The sequence below is a fragment of the Oncorhynchus clarkii genome, chromosome 31, assembly GCF_045791955.1.
Source record: "Oncorhynchus clarkii lewisi isolate Uvic-CL-2024 chromosome 31, UVic_Ocla_1.0, whole genome shotgun sequence".
Lineage (NCBI taxonomy): Eukaryota > Metazoa > Chordata > Actinopteri > Salmoniformes > Salmonidae > Oncorhynchus > Oncorhynchus clarkii.
The window spans coordinates 26,601,996-26,626,285 of record NC_092177.1 but is presented as its reverse complement, the minus strand read 5'-3'; the positions used below and the strand labels follow the sequence as shown (position 1 = coordinate 26,626,285).

General features: G+C 41.6%; 1 protein-coding gene and 1 pseudogene across 1 annotated transcript; both read left to right on the top strand.

Annotated features, from left to right (window-relative positions):
• On the top strand, positions 1-2,825 carry LOC139390873 (protocadherin gamma-A11 pseudogene; annotated as a pseudogene).
• A 7,285-nt stretch (positions 2,826-10,110) lies between these two features.
• Positions 10,111-12,507, top strand: LOC139390872 (protocadherin gamma-A12-like). The gene has a single exon (XM_071138267.1). It carries the CDS (start codon positions 10,111-10,113, stop codon positions 12,505-12,507), a length of 2,397 nt encoding a protein of 798 aa, XP_070994368.1.
• Positions 12,508-24,290: the final 11,783 nt, after the last annotated feature.

The window sequence follows — 24,290 nt, the reverse complement described above, 5'->3', positions numbered from 1 at the left end:
ATGAGAAACAAAGGAATCTCGGTGACAGGCCTGGTCTGGGGCTTTGCTTTCTTTCTTATACCGCTGCACTCCGCCTATGGAGACGTGAGCTATTCTTTTCCGGAGGAGATGAAACGAGGATCTGTTATTGGAAATATAGCCAAGGATCTCAGACTGGAGGCGAGGATACTGTCCGCTCGTAAGGCCCGTATTGATACCGAAGGGAACCAAAAACGTTACTGTGACATTAATCTGACTACCGGGGATTTGATTGTTGCGGAGAGAATTGACAGAGAGGGGCTTTGTGGCAAGAAGGCTTCGTGCGTTTTAAACCAGGAACTTGTGTTGGAGAATCCTTTGGAGCTGCACCGTATTAGTCTTCATGTTCAAGATATAAATGATAACGCACCGCAATTTAAGAAAGAGGTGATTAAAATTGAAATAGCAGAATTGTCCGTCAAAGGAGCTCGCTTTTTATTAGACGAGGCTCGTGATGCGGATATAGGACAGAACACGGTTCAAAGCTATACACTTGAAAGGAACAACCATTTCATTTTGAATGTTAATACAAAAAGTGGTGGACGGAAAAATGCCGATTTAGTCTTAAACAAAGAGCTAGACCGTGAACAACAGCAGGAATTTAAATTATTACTCACATCTGTGGATGGAGGTTCTCCGCAGAGATCAGGTACTGTAGTCATACACGTCAAGATTAGCATCTTCCTCTACGTTGATAATAGAAATCACTGATATTAATGACAACGCCCCTGTGATATATCTACAATCTCTGACTAACCCCATACCTGAGAACGCGTCACCTGGTACAGAGGTGGGCATCATTAACGTGCAGGATAGAGACTCTGAGAATAACCGACAGGTTCGCTGCTCCATTCAGCAAAACCTTCCCTTCAAGCTGGTGCCATCCATCAAAAACTACTATTCTCTGGTGACCACGGGCGAACTGGACCGTGAACTAGTGTCTGATTACAACATTACAATCACTGCCACCGACGAGGGCTCTCCACCTCTGTCCTCCTCTAAAAGTGTTCAGTTATCTGTAGCTGACGTCAACGACAACCCACCTGTGTTTGAGGAACAGTCCTATAAAGCCCACGTGACTGAAAATAACAAACCCGGTGTGTCTGTGTGTACCGTTACAGCACGAGACCCAGACTGGAGACAGAACGGGACAGTGATTTATTCTATCTTACCTAGTGAGGTGAACGGTGTACCGGTGTCCTCGTTTTTATCCGTTAATGGAGACACGGGGGTGATCCACGCTGTGCGGTCGTTTGATTATGAACAGTTCAGGAGTTTTAAAGTCCACGTGGTGGCCAGAGACAACGGTTCTCCTCCGCTCAGCAGCAACGTCACGGTCAGTATGTTCATAACGGATGTGAATGACAACTCTCCTCAGATACTATACCCCGCCCCGGAGGGGAAATCCTTCATGACCGAACTGGTCCCAAAAGCTGCGCATGGGGGCTCTCTGGTTTCCAAGGTGATAGCTGTGGACGCGGACTCCGGCCAGAACGCCTGGCTGTCCTATCATATATTCAAATCAACTGATACGGGACTTTTCACTATTGGTCTCCACAGTGGAGAGATCAGGACACAGCGGGACATTTCTGAATCTGACAGCATGAAACAGAACCTCATTGTGTCAGTGAAAGATAACGGACAGCCCTCTCTCTCTGCCACCTGTACAATTTATTTAGTGATTTCTGATAACTTGGCTGAAGTACCAGAACTGAAAGATGTATCTTATGATGAGAGCAATTCCAAACTCACCTCTTATCTGATCATCGCGCTGGTGTCAGTCTCCACCTTTTTCATCACCTTCATTATTGTCATCCTGGCGGTGAGGTTTTGCCGCAGGAGAAAGCCCAGACTGTTGTTTGATGGAGCGGTCGCCATCCCCAGCGCGTATCTCCCTCCCAACTACGTAGAGGTGGATGGCGTTGGAACTCTCCGCAGCACATACAATTATGACGCATACCTGACGACGGGATCGCGCACAAGTGACTTCAAGTTCGTCACATCTTACAATGACAACACACTACCCGCGGACCAGACTCTGAGAAAAATTCCTACAGACTTTGCTGATGATCTTGAAGATTCCGATGTGTCCCCAAAGGTAGGTCTTTACCGTTAATGGACTTGGCACTAATTAGGCTTTGTATCAGTGGCGTTTTTTGCATGTATATCTTGGTGGGGTGAGCTCTCCATTTTTTTAATTCATGCCAGCAAAGTCACTGCACAACACAACACTAAACCATACATGAATTGCACTATAATGGTGACAAAAAAGGTGCCCACAAACTTTTAGGGCCTACATAAAGCTGTCCCAACAGCAGAGCTTTCTTTTCAGCACCATGGAGTGAATCCTTACCACTGCTACATCAGTGGAGCCTTGTCTGGCAGCGAAAGAGTATATTCAGCCTCATTTGCTGCGTAAAAAAAAACATACCTGATATGGCTGACTTGCTTAAATAAATTTGATTTCTACTGACAATTGAGCTGTACAAACTATGGCATAATGGAACGATGTGTGTGAATGAGGCAATCCGTCATTTCGATGAAGACATGAATGAGCGAGCTAAGACGGACGTAGTCAATTTAAGTATTTGTTCAGTTCTTTTGAAATGTACAGCGACAGAAGTCAGAACATGGGCCATTCTTACAGTATTCTCCCTGTACACCAAGTCAGAATCATAGGACAAATAAACGGGGCATGTAAGCAGATAATGAAAGCTCTTACAATATTCAATGTTGACATTTCTCTAAAACAGGCTATTGCCTACATGTGCACCACCAAGTCAGATGAGGGGAAAGGGACCGAATGATTAAGGTGAGGCACAGGGCAACAAACAGCTTACTACTTAACATACACTTAGTATTACCTTCTTAGTTACAGTACACATATCTCCCTGGCATATTACATAATCCCTGGCATATTACATAATCCCTGGCATATTACATAATCCCTGGCATATTACATAATATATTACATTATTTATCTAGCAGCATACAATACATTTTTGGACTCACAGTTGTGCTGTGCTAACTTGAACAGGTAGGTGGTGCGGCGGTCCTTCTTGTGGGCACATTTTGACATAAAATTTTGTCATAAAAGTCTGGCATTCTCTGGATTTATGCTGCTTTCAAGACAACTGAGAACTAAAAAAAAAAAGTTGAATCACGTCAGTGACGTCGGGTTGGAGCTCTAGAAAGAGGCCCGAGTTACCCGACTTGGAATTGTGAGTTTCCAGTTGTTTGAACGTGGCTGAGGTCATGCTGGCTTGACAGCATCGCCGATGTATTTAACCTTTTCTGTCCCATTGTGTTGGGTGTTAATGTTTATCCTTTTAAGCTTGGAGAAGAGACCATTAAAACCAGACATGGTCCACACACTTTCTCCACCGAATAGCAGGCAGGACATAGGGATTTGTTTTCTTCAATGCTTGTAGTTAGCCACTGATATCTTCCAAACAACTCATTGTTGAATTTGCAATTTCCAACTTGTTGTGTAATGTTTATGTCTAATGGCCGATGAGCACTGATACGTTTTATCAATAATTGATCTTCCTATGACAAGGATTGAAAAGGATTTGCCAGTAGATTGTCAACGTGAATCATGATGGTGACTGCCTGTGTAGTTTGCTAGCCAAGATTTTGAAAGTATGATGTTGACATGATCACTTCAATCAAAACTATGGTAGATATAATGTGATTTGACGTAATTTTATCTGTGGCCAATGACTTTCTGCCTTCTTGGTTGGGCACTTCTAATGTAAATCTAAGGCAGCAACCAAGGGGTCTTGAACTTTCAAGCTCTCTCTGTAGATCTTGCAGTGAGGGAGTGTCCCCATGAGTGACAGAACACTGAGCCAATAATGGCATAACTAGAGAAGATTACCAACCCCTACGCTTTGTGTTCCTCGCTGGCTGCCCCTCCACCACAGAAAGCAATGAGCTAGGCTGAAACACCTGCATTTTGGAGCAGCCTTACTCAACAAAGCGAAAAAGAGACGTTGGCTGCATTTCAAACTGAAAATAGACAGCCCTCAGACCTAAACCCTCAGCCCTTGAATTACGTTTTACATCGTCAAATCTGAGTATACCTTAAATGCCCCTTGCCCAAGCGAGGGAGAGTGCTGATCAGAGAGGCAACGTCCTTGGTGGACAGTGGCTAGTGCAAGAGCTGAGAGGGTAAATATAACTTTCTTGGAGCCCATGTTTGGATGCAGCTTTATAAACTCAATAAAAGGGTTTACATTGTTTGCAAACTGAAATGTGACAATTATTAATGAAGAAATAACATGCAAAACAGTAAAAAAAAAAAAAAGTATATATATATATATATATATATATATATATATATATATATATATACAGTGGGGCAAAAAAGTATTTCGTCAGCCACCAATTGTGCAAGTTCTCCCACTTAAAAAGATGAGAGAGGCCTGTAATTTTCATCATAGGTACACTTCAACCATGACAGACAAAATGAGAATTTTTTTCTCCAGAAAATCACATTGTAGGATTTTTAATGAATTTATTTGCAAATTATGGTGGAAAATAAGTATTTGGTCACATACAAACAAGCAAGATTTCTGGCTCTCACAGACCTGTAACTTCTTCTTTAAGAGGCTCCTCTGTCCTCCACTTGTTACCTGTATTAATGGCACCTGTTTGAACTTGTTATCAGTATAAAAGACACCTGTCCACAACCTCAAACAGTCACACTCCAAACTCCACTATGGCCAAGACCAAAGAGCTGTCAAAGGACACCAGAAACAAAATTGTAGACCTGCACCAGGCTGGGAAGACTGAATCTGCAATAGGTAAGCAGCTTGGTTTGAAGAAATCAACTGTGGGAGCAATTATTAGGTAATGGAAGACATACAAGACCACTGATAATCTCCCTCGATCTGGGGCTCCACGCAAGATCTCACCCTGTGGGGTCAAAATGATCACAAGAAAATCCAAGAACCACACGGGGGGACCTAGTGAATGACCTGCAGAGAGCTGGGACCACTGTAACAAAGCCTACCATCAGTAACACACTACGCCGCCAGGGACTCAAATCCTGCAGTGCCAGATGTGTCCCCCTGCTTAAGACAGTACATGTCCAGGCCCATCTGAAGTTTGCTAGAGAGCATTTGGATGATCCAGAAGAAGATTGGGAGAATGCCATATGGTCAGATGAAACCAAAATAGAACTTTTTGGTAAAAACTCAACTCGTCGTGTTTGGAGGACAAAGAATGTTGAGTTGCATCCAAAGAACACCATACCTACTGTGAAGCATGGGGGTGGAAAAATCATGCTTTGGGGCTGTTTTTCTGCAAAGGGACCAGGACGACTGATCCTTGTAAAGGAAAGAATGAATGGGACCATGTATCGTGAGATTTTGAGTGAAAACCTCCTTCCATCAGCAAGGGCATTGAAGATGAAACGAGGCTGGGTCTTTCAGCATGACAATGATCCCAAACACACCGCCCGGGCAACGAAGGAGTGGCTTCGCAAGAAGCATTTCAAGGTCCTGGAGTGGCCTAGCCAGTCTCCAGATCTCAACCCCATAGAAAATCTTTGGAGGGAGTTGAAAGTCCGTGTTGCCCAGCAACAGCCCCAAAACATCACTGCTCTAGAGGAGATCTGCATGGAGGAATGGGCCAAAATACCAACAACAGTGTGTGAAAACCTTGTGAAGACTTACAGAAAACGTTTGACCTCTGTCGTTGCCAACAAAGGGTATATAACAAAGTATTGAGATAAACTTTTGTTATTGACCAAATACTTATTTTCCACCATAATTTGCAAATAAATTAATAAAAAATCCTACAATGTGATTTTCTGGATTTTTTTTCTCATTTTGTCTGTCATGGTTGAACTGTACCTATGATGAAAATTTCAGGCCTCTCTCATCTTTTTAAGTGGGAGAACTTGCACAATTGGTGCCTGACTAAATACGTTTTTGCCACACTGTATATATATATATATATACAGTAACAGTCAAAATAATGGACACACACACTCATTCAAGGGTTTTTCTTTATTTTTACTATTTCTACATTGTCGAATAATAGTGAAGACATCAAAACTATGAAATAACACATATGGAATCATGTAGTAACCAAAAAAGTGTTAAACAAATCATAATATATTTTATATTTGAGATTCTTCAAAGTAGCCACCCTTTGCCTTGATGACAGCTTTGCACACTCTTGGCATTCTCTCAACCAGCTTCATGAGGAATGCTTTTCCAACAGTCTCGAAGGAGTTCCCACATGTGCTGAGCACTTGTTGGCTGATTTTCCTTCACTATTTTCCTCCAACTCATCCCAAACCATCTCAATTTGGTTGAGGTCGGGTGATTTTGGAGGCCAAGTCATCTAATCCAGCCCTCCATCACTCTCGTTCTTGGTCAAATAACCCTTACACAGCCTGGAGGTGTGTTTTGTGTAATTTTCCTGTTGAAAAAAAAGTGATAGTCCCACTAAGCGCAAACCAGATGGGATGGCGCATCGCTGCAGAGGGCTGTGGCAGCCAAGCTGGTTAAGTGTGCCTTGAATTCAAACTAAATCACCAACATTGTCACCAGCAAAACACCATCACACCTCCTCCTCCATGCTTCACGGTGTGATCCACAAATGCAGAAATCACACGTTCACCTCTTTGCGTTTCACAAAGACACAGGGTTGGAACCAAAAGTCTCCAATTTGAACTCATCATACCAAAGGACAGATTTCCACCAGTGTAATGTGAATTGCTCATGTTTCTTGGCCCAAACAAGTGTCTTCGTCTTATTGGTGTCCTTTAGTAGTGGTTTCTTTGCAGAAATTTAGCCATGAAGGCCTGATTCACACAGTCTCCTCTGAACAGTTTATGTTGAGATGCGTCTGTTACTGGAGCTCTGGGAAGCATTTATTTGGGCTGCAATCTGATGTGCAGTTAACTCTGGGTTTTCCATTCATGTGGCAGTCCTCATGAGAGCCAGTTTCATCATGGAGCTGCAGCAGAGGTAACTCTGGGTCTTCCATTCCAGTGGCAGTCCTCATGAGAGCCAGTTTCATCATGGAGCTTGATGGTTTTTGTGACTGCACTTGAAGAAACTTTCAAAGTTCTTGAAATGTAATGCATTGACTGACCTTCATGTCCTAAAGTAATGATGGAATGTTGTTTCTCTTTGCTTATTTTCGAGCTGTTCTTGCCATAATATGGACTTGGTCTTCTACCAAATATTCTGTATGCCTTGTCACAGCACAACTGATTGGCTCAAATGCATAAAAAAAAAATAATCAGTATTTATATACAGTATTTACTTTTTTGGCTAAACAGCTGGAGCTCAAAACAGGTGGGGCTTTTCCCTGAATGACGGGGCGCCGCTGCTCTGTAGCAGGTTTTACACTTGTAGTCAAAGTATTTTGTGGCCACAATTTCAAAACTGTTTTTGTGATTCATGATGAAAACACTGTTTCCACAGGTCTCCTATATGTAGATTTGCATTCATTATCTGTCCCATGTTTGTATTTTCAAATATGATGTAAGTGTTTTATTTTCTGCTTTGAAACAACCCTCCTCATTTCAAGGCAGACATCCCAGATGATATTATGTTCTTTGCATTGTGTTTGGGTACGTTTGGTTTGGGACTGATAAACAAAAATAAATTCTCCCTCACAGCCTACCGCCCAGTTTTAATATTACAGAGAGCGTGTTATAGCCTGGGTCTATGCGGAACCGTTGATTGTATGTACCCTCGTAAGGCTAAAGAACAACGTGTAGAGAGCACAATGTTGAGAAAAGTACAGAACTGTATCGGAGTGTCGCTGTCCATTGTGTTGAAATGCTCATGTTTTTATTTTGTAAAGCCTGTTGCGTCTATCATTTTTGATTGACAGTAGGCCTATCACTTACAGTTGAACACAGATGTTTACATACACTTAGGTTGGAGTCATTAAAACTCGTTTTTCAACCACTCCGCAAATTTCTTGTTAACAAACTATAGTTTTGGCATGTCAGTTAGGATATCTACATTGTGCATGACACAAGTAATTTTTACAACAATTGTTTACAGACAGATAATTTCACTTATAATTCCCTGTATCACAATTCCAGTGGGTCAGAAGTTTACATACACTAAGTTGACTGTGCCTTTAAACAGCTTGGAAAATTCCAGCAATTGACGTCATGGCTTTAGAAGCGTCTGATAGCTAATTTACATCATTTGAGTCAATTGGAGGTGTACCTGTGGATGTATTTCAAGGCCTACCTTCAAACTCTGTGCTCTTTGCTTGACATAATGGGAAAATCAAAAGAAATCAGCCAAGACCTCAGAAAAATAATTGTAGACCTCCACAAGTCTGGTTCATCCTTGGGAGCAATTTCCAAATGCCTGAAGGTACCACGTTCATCTGTACAAACAATAGTATGCAAGTATAAACACCATGGGACCACGCAGCTGTCATACCGCTCAGGAAGGTGACGCGCTCTGTCTAGAGATGAACGTACATTGGTGCGAAAAGTGCAAATCAATCCCAGAACAACAGCAAAAGACCTTGTGATGATGCTGGAGGAAGTATCAAAAGTTACAAAAGTATCTATATCCACAGTTAAACAAGTCCTATATCGACATAACCTGAAAGGCCGCTCAGCAAGGAAGAAGCCACTGCTCCATAACCGCCATAAAAAAGCCAGACTACAGTTTGCAACTGCACATGAGGACAAAGATCGTACTTTTTAGAGAAATTTCCTCTGGTCTGATGAAACAAAAATAGAACTGTTTGGCCATGATGACCATCTTTATGTTTGGAGGAAGAAGGGGGAGGCTTGCAAGCCGAAGAACACCATCCCAACCGTGAAGCACGGGGGTGGCAGCATTGTGTTGTGGGGGTGCTTTGCTGCAGGAGGGACTGGTGCTCTTCACAAAATAGATTGCATCATGAGGAAAGAAAATTATGTGGATATAATTGACGCCACATCTCAAGACATCAGTCAGGAAGTTAAAGCTTGGTCGCAAATGGGTCTTGCAAATGGACAATGACCCCAAGCATACTTCCAAAGTTGTGGCAAAATGGCTTGAGGACAACAAAGTCAAGGTATTGGAGTGGCCATAACAAAGCCCTGACCTCAATCCTAAAGAAGATTTGTGTGCAGAACTGAAAAAGTGTGTACGAGCAAGGAGGTCTTCAAACCTGACTCAGTTACACCAGCTCTGTCAGGAGGAATGTGCCAAAATTCACCCAACTTATTGTGGGAAGCTTGTGGAAGGCTACCTGAAACATTTGACCCAAGTGAATCATTTTAAAGTCAATTCTGCCAAATGCTAATTGACGGTATGTCAACTTCTGACCCACTGGGAATGTGATGAAAGAAATAAAAGCTGAAATAAATCCTTCTCTCTACTATTATTCTACCATGTCACATTCTTAAAATAATGTGGTGATCCTAACTGACCTAAGACTGGGACTTTTTACTAGGATTAAATGTCAGGAATTGTGAAAAACTGAGTTTAAATATATTTGGCTAAGGTGTACTGTATGTAAACTTCTGACTTCAGCTATATCTTCCTTGACAGTTCTACTCACTGGCTTTGTGCATTTCACCAATGAGTGACAGATGAGAGACAGAAGGACCCTGCACCTCTTCAGACTTTATAGGCCTAGCTACCATTTGGTAAATAGTAGTTAATTTCAACCTGGCATATACTTTACTCGAGAGTGCGAATGGTTTTAGGGAAATGAGTGATTGTGGTTTTATGTTGTTTCCTGTGCCTATTTGGTTATGCCTTTCCTTATGCTAAGGGCATACATCATGTTTCCAATGTTTACCTACTACTTTTAAATATGTATTTAGCGCAATGTCAGCGTGTATGTGTACACTATGTGTAATTTTGGACGGGTACTCACAGTGTCGCTGTTCACTAGCGGAGGTACAGTATATGTAGCTCTTCACCCATTGCTGTTTTCATTGACAAAGCTGTGATGCCGTTTCACTGCAGATAACAGTTGAGGTAGATGCACATATTCTTTGTTGATAATATAGGGAATTTTCATGGTTTTGTCGAATAATTTTTCATTACATCGATCTGTCTAACTGTAAGGTGGTTATTTGACGTTTTTAATCTAAGGATGGGAAACAAAGGAATCTCGGTGACAGGCCTGGTCTGCAGCGTTGCTTTCTTTCTTCTACCGCTGCACTCGGCCTATGGAGACGTGAGCTATTCTTTTCCGGAGGAGATGAAACGCGGATCTGTTATTGGAAATATAGCCAAGGACCTCGGGCTGGAGGCGAGCAGACTATCCGCTCGTAAGGCCCGAATTGATAGCGAAGGGAACCGCAAACGGTATTGTGACATTAATCTGAGTAACGGAGATTTAAATGCTGCCGAAAGGATTGACAGAGATGGGCTTTGTGGCAAGAAGGCTTCGTGCGTTTTAAACCAGGAACTGATATTGGAGAATCCTTTGGAGCTGCACCGCATTACTCTTCATGTTCAAGATATTAATGACAATTCGCCACAATTTAATGATGACATGATAGATATAGAGATAAGGGAATCCGCGGAGAAAGGATCTCGTTTTTTATTAGGAGAGGCTCATGACGCGGACATAGGGAAGAACTCAGTTCAAATATACACTCTAGAAAAGAATGACAAATTTGTGTTGTCCGTTGAGAGTAACAATGTTGAGCTTGTTCTAGATGAAAAGCTTGACCGTGAAGTAAAGCAGGATATTAAATTATTGCTTACAGCGATGGACGGAGGCTCTCCGAAGAGATCAGGTACTGTAGTCATACACGTCACTGTACTGGATGCTAATGATAACGCCCCAGTGTTTAACCAGGCGGTCTATAAAGCCAGTCTGCCTGAAAACTCTGCTTTAGATACTGTAGCTGTTACAGTGAGTGCTACGGATGCAGATGAGGGAGTTAATGGAGAGGTGACATATGATTTCGATCACATTTCAGATGATGATAAAAAAGTATTTTCTATAGACCGTAAGGGAGGAATTATTAAAGTTATCGGTTCTGTTGACTTTGAAGAGGTTCCGTCCTTTGAGCTGCGCGTGAAAGCGAAGGACGGTTTAGGTTTAGCATCATATGCCAAAGTGATAATAGAAATTACAGATGTTAATGACAACGCTCCTGTGATATATCTCAAATCTCTGACTAGCCCCATACCTGAGAACGCGTCACCTGGTACAGAGGTGGGCATCATTAACGTGCAGGATAGAGACTCTGAGAATAACCGACAGGTCCGCTGCTCCATTCAGCAAAACGTTCCCTTTAAGCTGGTGCCATCCATCAAAAACTACTATTCTCTGGTGACCACGGGCGAACTGGACCGTGAACTAGTGTCTGATTACAACATTACAATCACTGCCACCGACGAGGGCTCTCCACCTCTGTCCTCCTCTAAAAGTGTTCAGTTATCTGTAGCTGACGTCAACGACAACCCACCTGTGTTTGAGGAACAGTCCTATAAAGCCCACGTGACTGAAACTAATAGACCCGGGTCTTCCCTGTGTTCCGTTACAGCACGAGACCCAGACTGGAGACAGAACGGAACAGTGATTTATTCTCTCTTACCTGGTGAGGTGAACGGTGTTCCGGTGTCCTCGTTTTTATCCGTTAATGGAGACACGGGGGTGATCCACGCTGTGAGGTCGTTTGATTATGAACAGTTCAGGAGTTTTAAAGTCCACGTGGTGGCCAGAGACAACGGTTCTCCTCCGCTCAGCAGCAATGTCACGGTCAGTGTGTTCATAACAGATGTGAATGACAACTCTCCTCAGATTCTGTACCCCGCCCCGGAGGGCATCTCCTTCATGACGGAACTGGTCCCCAAAGCTGCGCACGGGGGCTCTCTGGTTTCCAAGGTGATAGCTGTGGACGCAGACTCCGGCCAGAACGCCTGGCTGTCCTATCACATACTCAAATCCACAGATCCGGGACTTTTCACTATTGGTCTCCACAGCGGAGAGATCAGGACACAGCGGGACATTTCTGAATCTGACAGCATGAAACAGAACCTCATTGTGTCAGTGAAAGATAACGGACAGCCCTCTCTCTCTGCCACCTGTACCATGTATTTAGTGATTTCTGATAACTTGGCTGAAGTGCCAGAACTGAAAGATGTCTCTTATGATGAGAGCAATTCCAAACTCACCTCTTATCTGATCATCGCGCTGGTTTCTGTCTCCACCTTTTTCCTCACCTTCATCATTGTCATCCTGGCCGTAAGGTTTTGCCGCAGGAGAAAGCCTAGACTGTTGTTTGACGGAGCGGTCGCCATCCCCAGTGCGTATCTCCCTCCCAACTACGCAGAGGTGGATGGCACAGGAACTGTCCGCAGTACTTACAATTATGACGCATACCTGACGACGGGTTCGCGAACAAGTGACTTCAAGTTCCTCACATCGTACAACGAAAACACACTGCCCTCGGACCAGACTCTGAGAAAAACTCCAACCGACTTTTCTGAAGATCTTGACGACTCGGAAGGTTCCCCAGAGGTAGGCTTTTAATGGAAATAATAACGGAATTGTTTTTTTTTAGGATTATATGATAGATTGGGGCTATATTATTTAAACATTGCAGCTAATCTGCTTTGTGTAACATTTTTGTTGTTGTTGGAGAAACCACTTTTCGTCGTCAACCCAGCTTGTCTATTAAGGAAATTATTTATACTTCAGTTTCATTCAATTTGAAATGTTTTAGATTATTATTTCAGTCCCGTCGCAATTTAATTGCAAAATCCCGAGGTGCGATTATATGTGGTTTGCTAGAGTTGTAACATCGTACATGCTCTTTTTGTAATTGATAGAATCGGTGGATTTTTCAGATAATAGACTTCAGTCGCTTCTCGGTTTTCTGATTAGGGTTGTACTGACAATTAATTGCTATTGTGTGTTTGGCACTGGAGGAGTGAAAACCTGTTTGGAAAGAGGCTCGAAAATAGAACTACTGTATTTTGAGAGATAATAATTTATTAGACATTTTAAAGGATGAAATCTCTTGAGATGCACCTTCTCGGTTTAAAGAATGTCCAAATAAAAAAACAACCCCCCAAAAAACAATACTTATAATATGGCAACTACGGTCTAATAATGCTAACAAGTAAATACAAATAATAATAATAGAAGGTCAATGCTGAGCATAAAAAAAGTTGTAATACTCCTACTAATGGGCCTCCAACAAATACAAATAAATATGCAACTAATAACACTAAGTTGGCTGCCTATAATATATACATAATTACAAATATCGTCACATGTTGACGTTTCTACTAGTTAAAAACACAAACACTTTGTTCTTAACATTGGAACAATGGCTATCACTGTGTGATTTTAATGCCCTTATTTCTATAAGTAAAGTATTCCAGAGAAGCGTCGTGAGAGCGTCTGAAGAGCAACGAGAGTCCTCGCACTGTCACTGTCCATGGTGCTGAAATGTCTAAAATCCTATTTGAACCAGTAGGCTTTAATATTGATCGCTGTTTGACCTTCATATTCTTATTCCTTCCCTTGCTCTGTTTTTTTCTATAGCAGTTATGAGTTTGCTCTGGCTGAGGACCAGCAACGGATATATTGCTTTGTTGTCTCTCTTGCACATGTGTTGTATTTTATATTCATAGTATACCTGATCTTAAATGATGAAAAAAGAGGGGGGGTGATTTTAATAATTTATGTTTGTATGGTTTAATATCCTATCGTGTTCTATGTTTCTCTTTCGTTTTCCAATAGTTAATCGACCAAATAAACTTACTTAAGCGTATTTATAACCATCTGCCAGAAAAACATTAAGAAATCTGTGAGTAAATAATGTAATTTCTGTTGAGTACTGACTGTGTCGCTGTTCACCATGTGTGTTTGGATAGATCCAGTTCTCCACCCACTGGTGTTGTAACAAGACTCGGGTGCTCGGGTGTCATTCTGCAGAAAATATTGGACGCGGTTAGATTGCTTGAACGTTTTGAGGATATTATTTTACTCAAGCTGAATATTTTTGTGGAATACTATTTGTTCACATTGTATTATCAAGGCCATATTGTGTTTTGACGTTTTTAATCCCAGGATGGGGCACAAAGGAATCTCGGTGACAGGTCTGGTCTGCGGCGTTGCTTTCTTTCTTCTACCGCTGCACTCCGCCTATGGAGACGTGAGCTATTCTTTTCCGGAGGAGATGAAACGCGGATCTGTTATTGGAAATATAGCCAATGATCTCGGGCTTGTGGCGAGCAGACTGTCCGCTCGTAAGGCCCGTATTGATACCGAAGGGAACCACAAACGGTATTGTGACATTAATCTGAATACGGGAGATTTGACTATAGCTGAAAGGATTGACAGAGATGGGCTTTGTGGCAAGAAGGCTTCGTGCGTATTAAAACAGGAACTTGTGCTTGAAGATCCGTTGGAGCTTCACCGTATTAGTCTTCATGTCCAAGATATAAATGATAATTCCCCACAGTTTAAAAAGGATATTATCAAAATGGAAATTAGGGAATCAGCAGTCAAAGGTGTTCGTTTTTCTCTAGATGAGGCCCATGACGCTGATATAGGACAGAATACGGTTCAGAGCTATACACTACAAAGAAATGAACATTTTATTTTGAATGTCAAAACCAAAAGTGGTGGACGCAAATACAGCGAGTTAGTGTTAGACAAAGAGCTAGACCGCGAGGGGCACCATGAAATCAAGTTATTACTTACAGCGATGGACGGAGGCTCTCCGCAGAGATCAGGTACTGTAGTCATACACGTCAATGTACTGGATGCTAACGATAACGCCCCAGTGTTTAGCCAGGCCGTCTATAAAGCCAGTCTGCCTGAAAACTCTCCTTTAAATACTGTAGTGGTTACAGTGAGTGCTACGGATGCAGATGAGGGATTGAATGGTGAAGTTACTTATGAATTTGATGAAGTTTCAGATGAAAATAGCAATGTATTTTCTCTTGATCATGAGACTGGAAAAATTACAGTTGTTGGTCCAATAGATTATGAAAAGGAGTCATCATATGAAATGCAGATCAGCGCAAAGGACGGTTTAGGATTAGCATCCTACTCTACGTTGATAATAGAAATCACTGATATTAATGACAACGCCCCTGTGATTTATCTACAATCCCTGACTAACCCCATACCTGAGAACGCGTCACCTGGTACAGAGGTGGGCATCATTAACGTGCAGGATAGAGACTCTGAGAATAACCGACAAGTCCGCTGCTCCATTCAGCAAAACCTTCCCTTTAAGCTGGTGCCATTCATCAAAAACTACTATTCTCTGGTGACCACGGGCGAACTGGACCGTGAACTAGTGTCTGATTACAACATTACAATCACTGCCACCGACGAGGGCTCTCCACCTCTATCCTCCTCTAAAAGTGTTCAGTTATCTGTAGCTGACGTCAATGACAACCCACCTGTGTTTGAGGAACAGTCCTATAAAGCCCACGTGACTGAAAATAACAAACCCGGTTCCTCCGTGTGTTCTGTTACTGCACGGGACCCAGACTGGAGACAGAACGGAACAGTGATTTATTCTCTCTTACCAGGTGAAGTGAGCGGTGTCCCAGTGTCCTTGTTTTTATCCATTAACGGAGACACGGGGGTGATCCACGCTGTGAGGTCGTTTGATTACGAGCAGTTCAGGAGTTTTAAAGTCCACGTGGTGGCCAGAGACAACGGTTCTCCTCCCCTCAGCAGCAACGTCACGGTCAGTGTGTTCATAACGGATGTGAATGACAACTCTCCTCAGATACTATACCCCGCCCCGGAGGGGAGCTCCTTCATGACGGAGCTGGTCCCCAAAGCTGCGCATGGGGGCTCTCTGGTTTCCAAGGTGATTGCGGTGGACGCGGACTCTGGCCAGAACGCCTGGCTGTCCTATCATATTGTCAAATCCACTGAACCGGGACTTTTCACTATTGGTCTCCACAATGGAGAGATCAGGACACAGCGGGACATTTCGGAATCTGACAGCATTAAACAGAACCTCATTGTGTCAGTGAAAGATAACGGACAGCCCTCTCTCTCTGCCACCTGTACCATCTATTTAGTGATTTCTGATAACTTGGCTGAAGTGCCAGAACTGAAAGATGTATCTTATGATGAGAGCAATTCCAAACTCACCTCTTATCTGATCATCGCGCTGGTGTCCGTCTCCACCTGTTTTGCCGCAGGAGAAAGCCCAGACTGTTGTTTGATGGAGCGGTCGCCATCCCCAGCGCGTATCTCCCTACCAACTACACAGAGGTGGAAGGCGCAGGAACTCTCCGCAGCACTTACAATTATGATGCATACCTGACGACGGGTTCGCGAACAAGTGACTTCAAGTTCCTTACATCTTACAATGACAACACGCTGCCTGCGGACCAGACTCTGAGAAAAACTCCAAATGACTTTACTGAAGATCTTGACGACTCCGAAGGGTCACCAGAGGTAGGACTTTATTGTAAACAAAAATATACTATTGGTTTTATGTTTTATTAAATTGAGGCTATATTTTTCCATACATGTTCAGGTGTCATGCTTAGCAAAACAATTAAAGCGCCAATTAGAGCAAAATCCTTTGTCCTATAGAAAATCACACTTTTCACAGCAATACATTCCTTTTCCAATGTTTGTCTACATTGTCAGTCTGTATTTGCAACAGAAAGAGACAGATGGTTGTTAAATGTGTTTTACAGAATAGCTTACATTCTATAGATTTCACTCCATTATGGGTAAAATGCTGAAAAATGCTTTTTATTCATTGTAATTGGAAGTCTCCTGTGGAAATGATTGTCTTCTACTCCATGTTCTCTTTACAGTAATAGTTTATGCCTACTGTAGATTATAATTTTCAGTTTCAGGCACCAACCTCATGCGGTGGGTAAGACACATGAGGTTCAGACTATTAATTCCTTACCCTGAATAGATTTGCCCCTGATCATAGATCTAAGATTGTACCCAATCCCAATGTTAACTCCATCTCCTTCTCTTTCTCTCTTTGTCTCTCTCTCTCCCAACACCTATCCCCCACAAACCAGCACGTAATATACTGTAGGTTTTGAATTAGTGTTGTAATTATGCTTTTCTTTGGTTACATACATTGTTGTTTTTACAGTATTATACAATAAAACTAACAGCAATTTACTGTATTACCTGTTTACAGTATATAGCCATAAATATGATGCCCTCTGGGTGATATTAGGCGTAACTGGTAAATGGTAGATGATCCCTCAATTCCAATAAAACGTTGGTTTAACAGTACATTACTGTAAATAAGTTAACATTGTACTATATTTCCACCCCACAGAATATATGAATATATTACCCTATCATATTTTTGCTTGCCAAAAACCTTTTGACCTCTAGTGGGTATGGTTGTGTCTTGCCCATTAACATATTTTGAGGCACATATTCAATATGTGTAGGGGACAGATTGGAGTGGCAGCAAGCATCTAACCTTTGATGGTTGAGTATTTGTTTTGTTCTTGGTCTGTTTTTCCCTGTAGTCACTGAACATTTGGAAGTCTTTGTTAAGTGCAAGTGATTTTAAACACCAATTATTCATATATATTTGTTTGATATGCTGTAATATGGAAACGCATTACCTAGCAGCCAACCTGCTGCACCAATCCCAAGGAATTACACTAAAATACTGTAAAATACAAAACCCTCAATGAATTTAATTAATTAATCCCAGTATTAAAATATTTACTGTAAAACATTTACAATGACAGTATTTGCCTGGCAACTCTGCTGATAATATCATTCTGTACATTTACAGGGAAAAGTTTGACAGTGTATAGGCAGGTTGATAGGCTCCAGGTTTGATGTCATTTGTAAAGTCTCCTGTTAAATGATTGTTTTGATGCACTCAGTTGAAGTGAGAAATATTGAGGTCTTGATATATAATCGGAGTTGTGATGGTGTTAGTTTATTTATTTAACTAGGCAAGTCAGTTAAGAACAAATTCTTATTCACTATGACGGCCAACCCCGGCCAAACCCTAACCTGGACGACGCTGGGCCAATTGTGCGCCGCCCTATGTGACTCCCAATCACGGCCAGTTGTGATGCAGCCTGGAAACAAACCAGGGTCTGTAGTGACACCTTTATTACTGAGATGCAGTGCCTTAGACCGCTGCGCCACTCAGGAGTGAGTTTGCTCCTACAGTGATTACAGTCACCTCCAAAATTATTGACAGCCTTGATGAAGATGAGCAACGAAGACTGCATGAAATAAATCATACAAATACAGAGCTATTGTGTGCAAAATTATATTCATTTATACTCCCATTACTGCTCGGAGAAAGAGATTGTGTGTAACAAGTAAAAAATAAAATCTCAAAAAGATTGGTGTCAATATTTTTGCCAGCGCCATGAGTCTTGTGAATAAATCAAACTAAATTTAAATCTGCATTAACATTCTACTTTAAAAAAAAAGTTGATCTCATCTTCATAAACTGTATTGTGGCTTTCCATGGCTTCCTGTTTCCCTTGGGTATAAAAATGAGTTAACACACATGTCAAGTCCTTTGTCGTCCATCACCAGGGGGAAAGGCAACAAACTCACAAATGAAGAGAGAGACAAATCGTTGTTGACTTTCATATATCAGTAATTAGGTCTAAAAAAAACACTACTGGAAAACCAAATATACCACTTATCCATATTAGGGCAATAATTGAAAAATTTAAAACCAACTGAATTGGTTGTAAACTTGCCTGGAAGAGGATGCCAGTGTGTCTTGTCCCCACGCACAGTGAGGAAGATGGTTCGGGGGAAAAGAAAAGTCACATCTTGGGGTCACCAAGTCTCCAAATCTACAATTAGATGCCACTTCTATGCCAATGGGCTATTTGGAAGGGTTTCAATAGAAAGCCCTTATTGAGGGCAATAAACAAATGTAAAAGCGTGGAGTTTGCTAAACGGCATTGGCACTTGGATTGGCACCAGATGCTATGGTCAGAAGAGACGCAAAATAGAGCTCTTTGGCCACGCACACCAGTTTGGCTCGAAAGAAGGATGCAATGCAGAAAAATACCTCATACCTACTATAAGGTATCTAGCAAATACCAGGACATTTTAGCCAAAAACCTGGTTGCCTCTGCTAGGAAGCTGAAACTCGACCGCAGGTGGATCTTCCAGCAAGACAACGACCCTAAGCACACATCAAAATCCACAAAGAAATGGTTCATTGACCATAAAGTCAACATTTTGCAATGGTCATCTCAGTCTTCGGACTTGAACCCCATTGAAAACCTGTGGTTTGAATTGAAGAGGAAAGTACTATAAGAGCAGATCTAAGGATATCGAGGATCTTTAAATATTCTGTAGAGAGGAATGGTCTAAGATTCCTCCCAATGTGTTCTCAAATCTCATATTTTTTATTTTATAGAAAAGGCTAAGATACCGTTGTCACTGCAAGGGGAGGCTGCAAAAAGTATTGAAAACAGGGCTGACAATTATTTATTACAACTAATGTTTTGAGATTTTTGTATTACTTGTTATACAAAATGTTTTTCTCTGAGCAATTGTATTAGTATGACATTATAGAATTTCCCTTTTATTTGTGTACAATATTATAAGTCAGTATTTGAATGATTTATTTTATACAATATTTTTTGCTCATCTTTATCACGTACACGCAGCACCGTTTTGAGGTTTCAGGAAATGGGATGATAAAAGAGTTTTGCTCTGTTTACTAGATTTCTATTTTTTTGCTCCATGGGAAGAGGTTATTAAAAAAGATTGATACTGTCTTTGTATAAGTGGTTTGGGTGACTGAAGAGCAACTTGAGGCTTCAACGTGTTGCTGTCCATGGTGCTGAACATGCAGAAAATCCCATTTCTGTTGATTATGCCTATTTAATTATGTCCGTGTGCATGTGTACTCACTGTCTCGCTGTTCACCAGCTGTGTTTGAATAGATCCAGTTCTCCACCCACTGCTTTTGGGTGCCATTTAGCTGTAGACAATCATCTAACTGCATGCACATTTTGTGTAAATGATTTACATCAAATTGCATCTTTTGTTGAATAGTATTTGTTTACACGGCAGTATCCAGAGCTTTATGATGTTCGACCCTTTTAATCCCAAGATCGGGCACAATTCTCAGAGGTCCCCAGAAGTAAGCTTAAACTGTGTTAGTAGCCTTATAACTCTGGAGGCTGTCTAGCAGGTGTTTCACATTTAACAGATTTGACAATATCTAAAGTGTTTTTGTGATACATGGTGAAAGCACTATTTCCACAGGACTAGTATATTTAGAATTTCATCTGTCTGTTCAACTTTCCTTCCTTTAGCATGTTTTATTCTAGTTTAACAGCAGAGCTAGCCTATTACTTTCCTTCCTTTCGCGTGTTTTATTCTAGTTTAACAGCAGAGCTAGCTTATTACTTTCCTTCCTTTAGTGTGTTTTATTCTAGTTTAACAGCAGAGCTAGCCTATTATTTTCCTTTAGCGTGTTTTATTCTAGTTTAACAGCAGGGCTAGCCTATTACTTTCCTTTAGCGTGTTTTATTCTAGTTTAACAGCAGAGCTAGCCTATTATTTTCCTTTAGTGTGTTTTATTCTAGTTTAACAGCAGAGCTAGCCTATTACTTTCCTTCCTTTAGCGTGTTTTATTCTAGTTTAACAGCAGAGCTAGCCTATTACTTTCCTTTCGCGTGTTTTATTCTAGTTTGACAGCAGAGCTAGCCTATTACTTTCCTTTAGCGTGTTTTATTCTAGTTTGACAGCAGAGCTAGCCTATTACTTTCCTTCCTTTAGCGTGTTTTATTCTAGTTTGACAGCAGAGCTAGCCTATTACTTTCCTTTAGCGTGTTTTATTCTAGTTTGACAGCAGGGCTAGCCTATTACTTTCCTACCTTTAGCGTGTTTTATTCTAGTTTAACAGCAGAGCTAGCCTATTACTTTCCTTTAGTGTGTTTTATTCTAGTTTGACAGCAGGGCTAGCCTATTACTTTCCTTCCTTTAGCATGTTTTATTCTAGTTTAACAGCAGAGCTAGCCTATTACTTTCCCTTCTTTCGCGTGTTTTATTCTAGTTTAACAGCAGAGCTAGCTTATTACTTTCCTTCCTTTAGCGTGTTTTATTCTAGTTTGACAGCAGAGCTAGCCTATTACTTTCCTTTAGCGTGTTTTATTCTAGTTTGACAGCAGTGCTAGGCTATTACTTTCCTTCCTTTAGTGTGTTTTATTCTAGTTTAACAGCAGAGCTAGCCTATTAATTTCCTTTAGCTTGTTTTATTCTAGTTTAACAGCAGGGCTAGCCTATTACTTTCCTTTAGCGTGTTTTATTCTAGTTTAACAGCAGAGCTAGCCTATTATTTTCCTTTAGCGTGTTTTATTCTAGTTTAACAGCAGAGCTAGCCTATTACTTTCCTTCCTTTAGCGTGTTTTATTCTAGTTTAACAGCAGAGCTAGCCTATTACTTTCCTTCCTTTCGCGTGTTTTATTCTAGTTTAACAGCAGAGCTAGCCTATTATTTTTCTTTCCTCGCCAGCTCTACTTACTTTTCGCATTTTACTGATGAATGCTAGTTGCCTTAAAAAATTACACTGCAACTCTTTTAATGTGCGTTTTACCTCAATTTTGACAGAAGTTAGGCCTATGGCTATCTTTTTGTAATGTCGTTATTTCACCTACCTGACATTTCCCTAACTCATTATTCTTCTCAATTTGGGATTGGGGTGGTAGGATTAGCGTAAAATAACAAAGAAGGGGAAAATATATATGGCGGATTGGAAATGATGTGGAGATTTACAATGATAGAACCCACACTATCTGCAATGCTAAATTACAAAAAAATACCCCCAAAATAATTTTTTAAAAACCCAATGAGTACGAATAGTTTTTGTGAGAACAGTGGTTATTTTTTCTTCTTCTGTGCCTTTTTTTCTTCCCTTTTTTCTTTCTTCCCATATGCTGGGGACACACATCATGTTTTCAATGTTTGATGAGGCAAATACAGTTAACTTACTGCTTTTATTGAAATGTAGGCCTATTTAGACCAATGCCAATGTGTATGGGTAAATATGGGGAATTTCTGAAGGGTCCTCATAGTGTCGCTGTTCACCAGCGGAGGTAGAATAGACACAGCTCTCCACCCATTGCTGTTGTCATTAACAAAGCTCTGGTTTCTTTTCACTACGTAAAATAATAGGGGTAAACGGTCAGACTGCGCACACATTTTGTTTTGATAATCTAGTGAATGTTGATCTTTTTGTGGAATACTTTCTCCTTACATCGATCTGTTTAACTATATATATGGATGTCGTTGGAAGTCTAAGGATGCTGAACAAAGGAATCTCGGTGACAGGCCTGGTCTTCTGCTTTGCTTTCTTTCTTCTACCGCTGCACTCCGCCTATGGAGACGTGAGCTATTCTTTTCCGGAGGAGATGAAACTAGGATCTGTTATTGGAAATATAGCCAAGGATCTCGGGCTGGAGGCGAGCAGACTGTCCCCTCGTAAGGCCCGAATTGATACTGAAGGAAATCGCAAGCGGTATTGTGACATTAACATGAATGGCGGAGATTTGATTGTTGCGGAGAGGATTGACAGAGAGGGGCTTTGTGGCAAAAAGGCTTCGTGCGTTTTAAAACAGGAACTTGTGTTGGAGAATCCTTTGGAGCTTCACCGTATCAGTCTTCATGTTCAAGATATAAATGACAACTCCCCGCAATTTAAAGATGAATTGATAAAACTAGAGATAAGAGAATCAGCTTTTAAAGGAGCCCGTTTCTTATTAGAAGAGGCCCACGATGCAGATGTAGCACAGAATGCAGTCCAAAGCTATACGTTACAAAGTAATGGTCATTTCATTTTGAGTGTTGATACAAATGTCATTGAACTAGTCCTGGACAAAGAGCTTGATCGTGAGCAGGAACGGGATTTAACAGTATTGCTATCTGCATCTGACGGAGGCACACCACAAAGATCCGGTACCGTAGTCATACACGTCACTGTACTGGATGCTAACGATAACGCCCCAGTGTTTAACCAGGCCGTCTATAAAACCAGTCTGCCTGAAAACTCTCCGTTAGATACTGTAGTGGTTACAGTGAGTGCTACAGATGCAGATGACGGAGTGAATGGGGAAGTTACCTATGACTTCGGCCATATTTCAGAGGAGGATAAGAACATGTTTTTCATCAATTCGAAAATGGGTGAAATCAGAGTTATTGGATCTATTGACTATGAAGAGGTGTCTTCATTTGAATTGCGTATTCAAGCTAAGGATGGTTTAGGGTTAGCATCATATTCTAAAGTCATAATAGAAATCACAGATATTAATGACAACGCTCCTGTGATTTATCTACAATCTCTGACTAACCCCATACCCGAGAACGCGTCACCTGGTACAGAGGTGGGCATCATTAACGTGCAGGATAGAGACTCTGAGAATAACCGACAGGTCCGCTGCTCCATTCAGCAAAACGTTCCCTTTAAGCTGGTGCCATCCATCAAAAACTACTATTCTCTGGTGACCACGGGCGAACTGGACCGTGAACTAGTGTCTGATTACAACATTACAATCTCTGCCACCGACGAGGGCTCTCCACCTCTGTCCTCCTCTAAAAGTGTTCAGTTATCTGTAGCTGACGTCAACGACAACCCACCTGTGTTTGAGGAACAGTCCTATAAAGCCCACGTGACTGAAAATAACAAACCCGGTTCCTCCGTGTGTTCTGTTTCTGCACGGGACCCAGACTTGAGACAGAACGGAACAGTGATTTATTCTCTCTTACCCGGTGAGGTGAACGGTGTTCCTGTGTCCTCGTTTTTATCCGTTAACGGAGACACGGGGGTGATCCACGCTGTGAGGTCGTTTGATTATGAGCAGTTCAGGATCATTAAAGTCCACGTGGTGGCTAGAGACAACGGTTCTCCTCCGCTCAGCAGCAACGTTAAGGTCAGTGTGTTCATAACGGATGTGAATGACAACTCTCCTCAGATACTATACCCCGCCCCGGAGGGGAACTCCTTCATGACCGAGCTGGTCCCCAAAGCTGCGCATGGGGGCTCTCTGGTTTCCAAGGTGATAGCCGTGGACGCGGACTCAGCCCAGAACGCCTTGCTTTCTTATCATATCGTCAAATCCACTGATTTGGGACTTTTCACTATTGGTCTCCACAGCGGAGAGATCAGGACACAGCGGGACATTTCTGAATCTGACAGCATGAAACAGAACCTCATTGTGTCAGTGAAAGATAACGGACAGCCCTCTCTCTCTGCCATCTGTACCGTGTATTTAGTGATATCTGATAACATGGCTGAAGTGCCCGAACTGAAAGATATCTCTTATGATGAGAGCAATTCC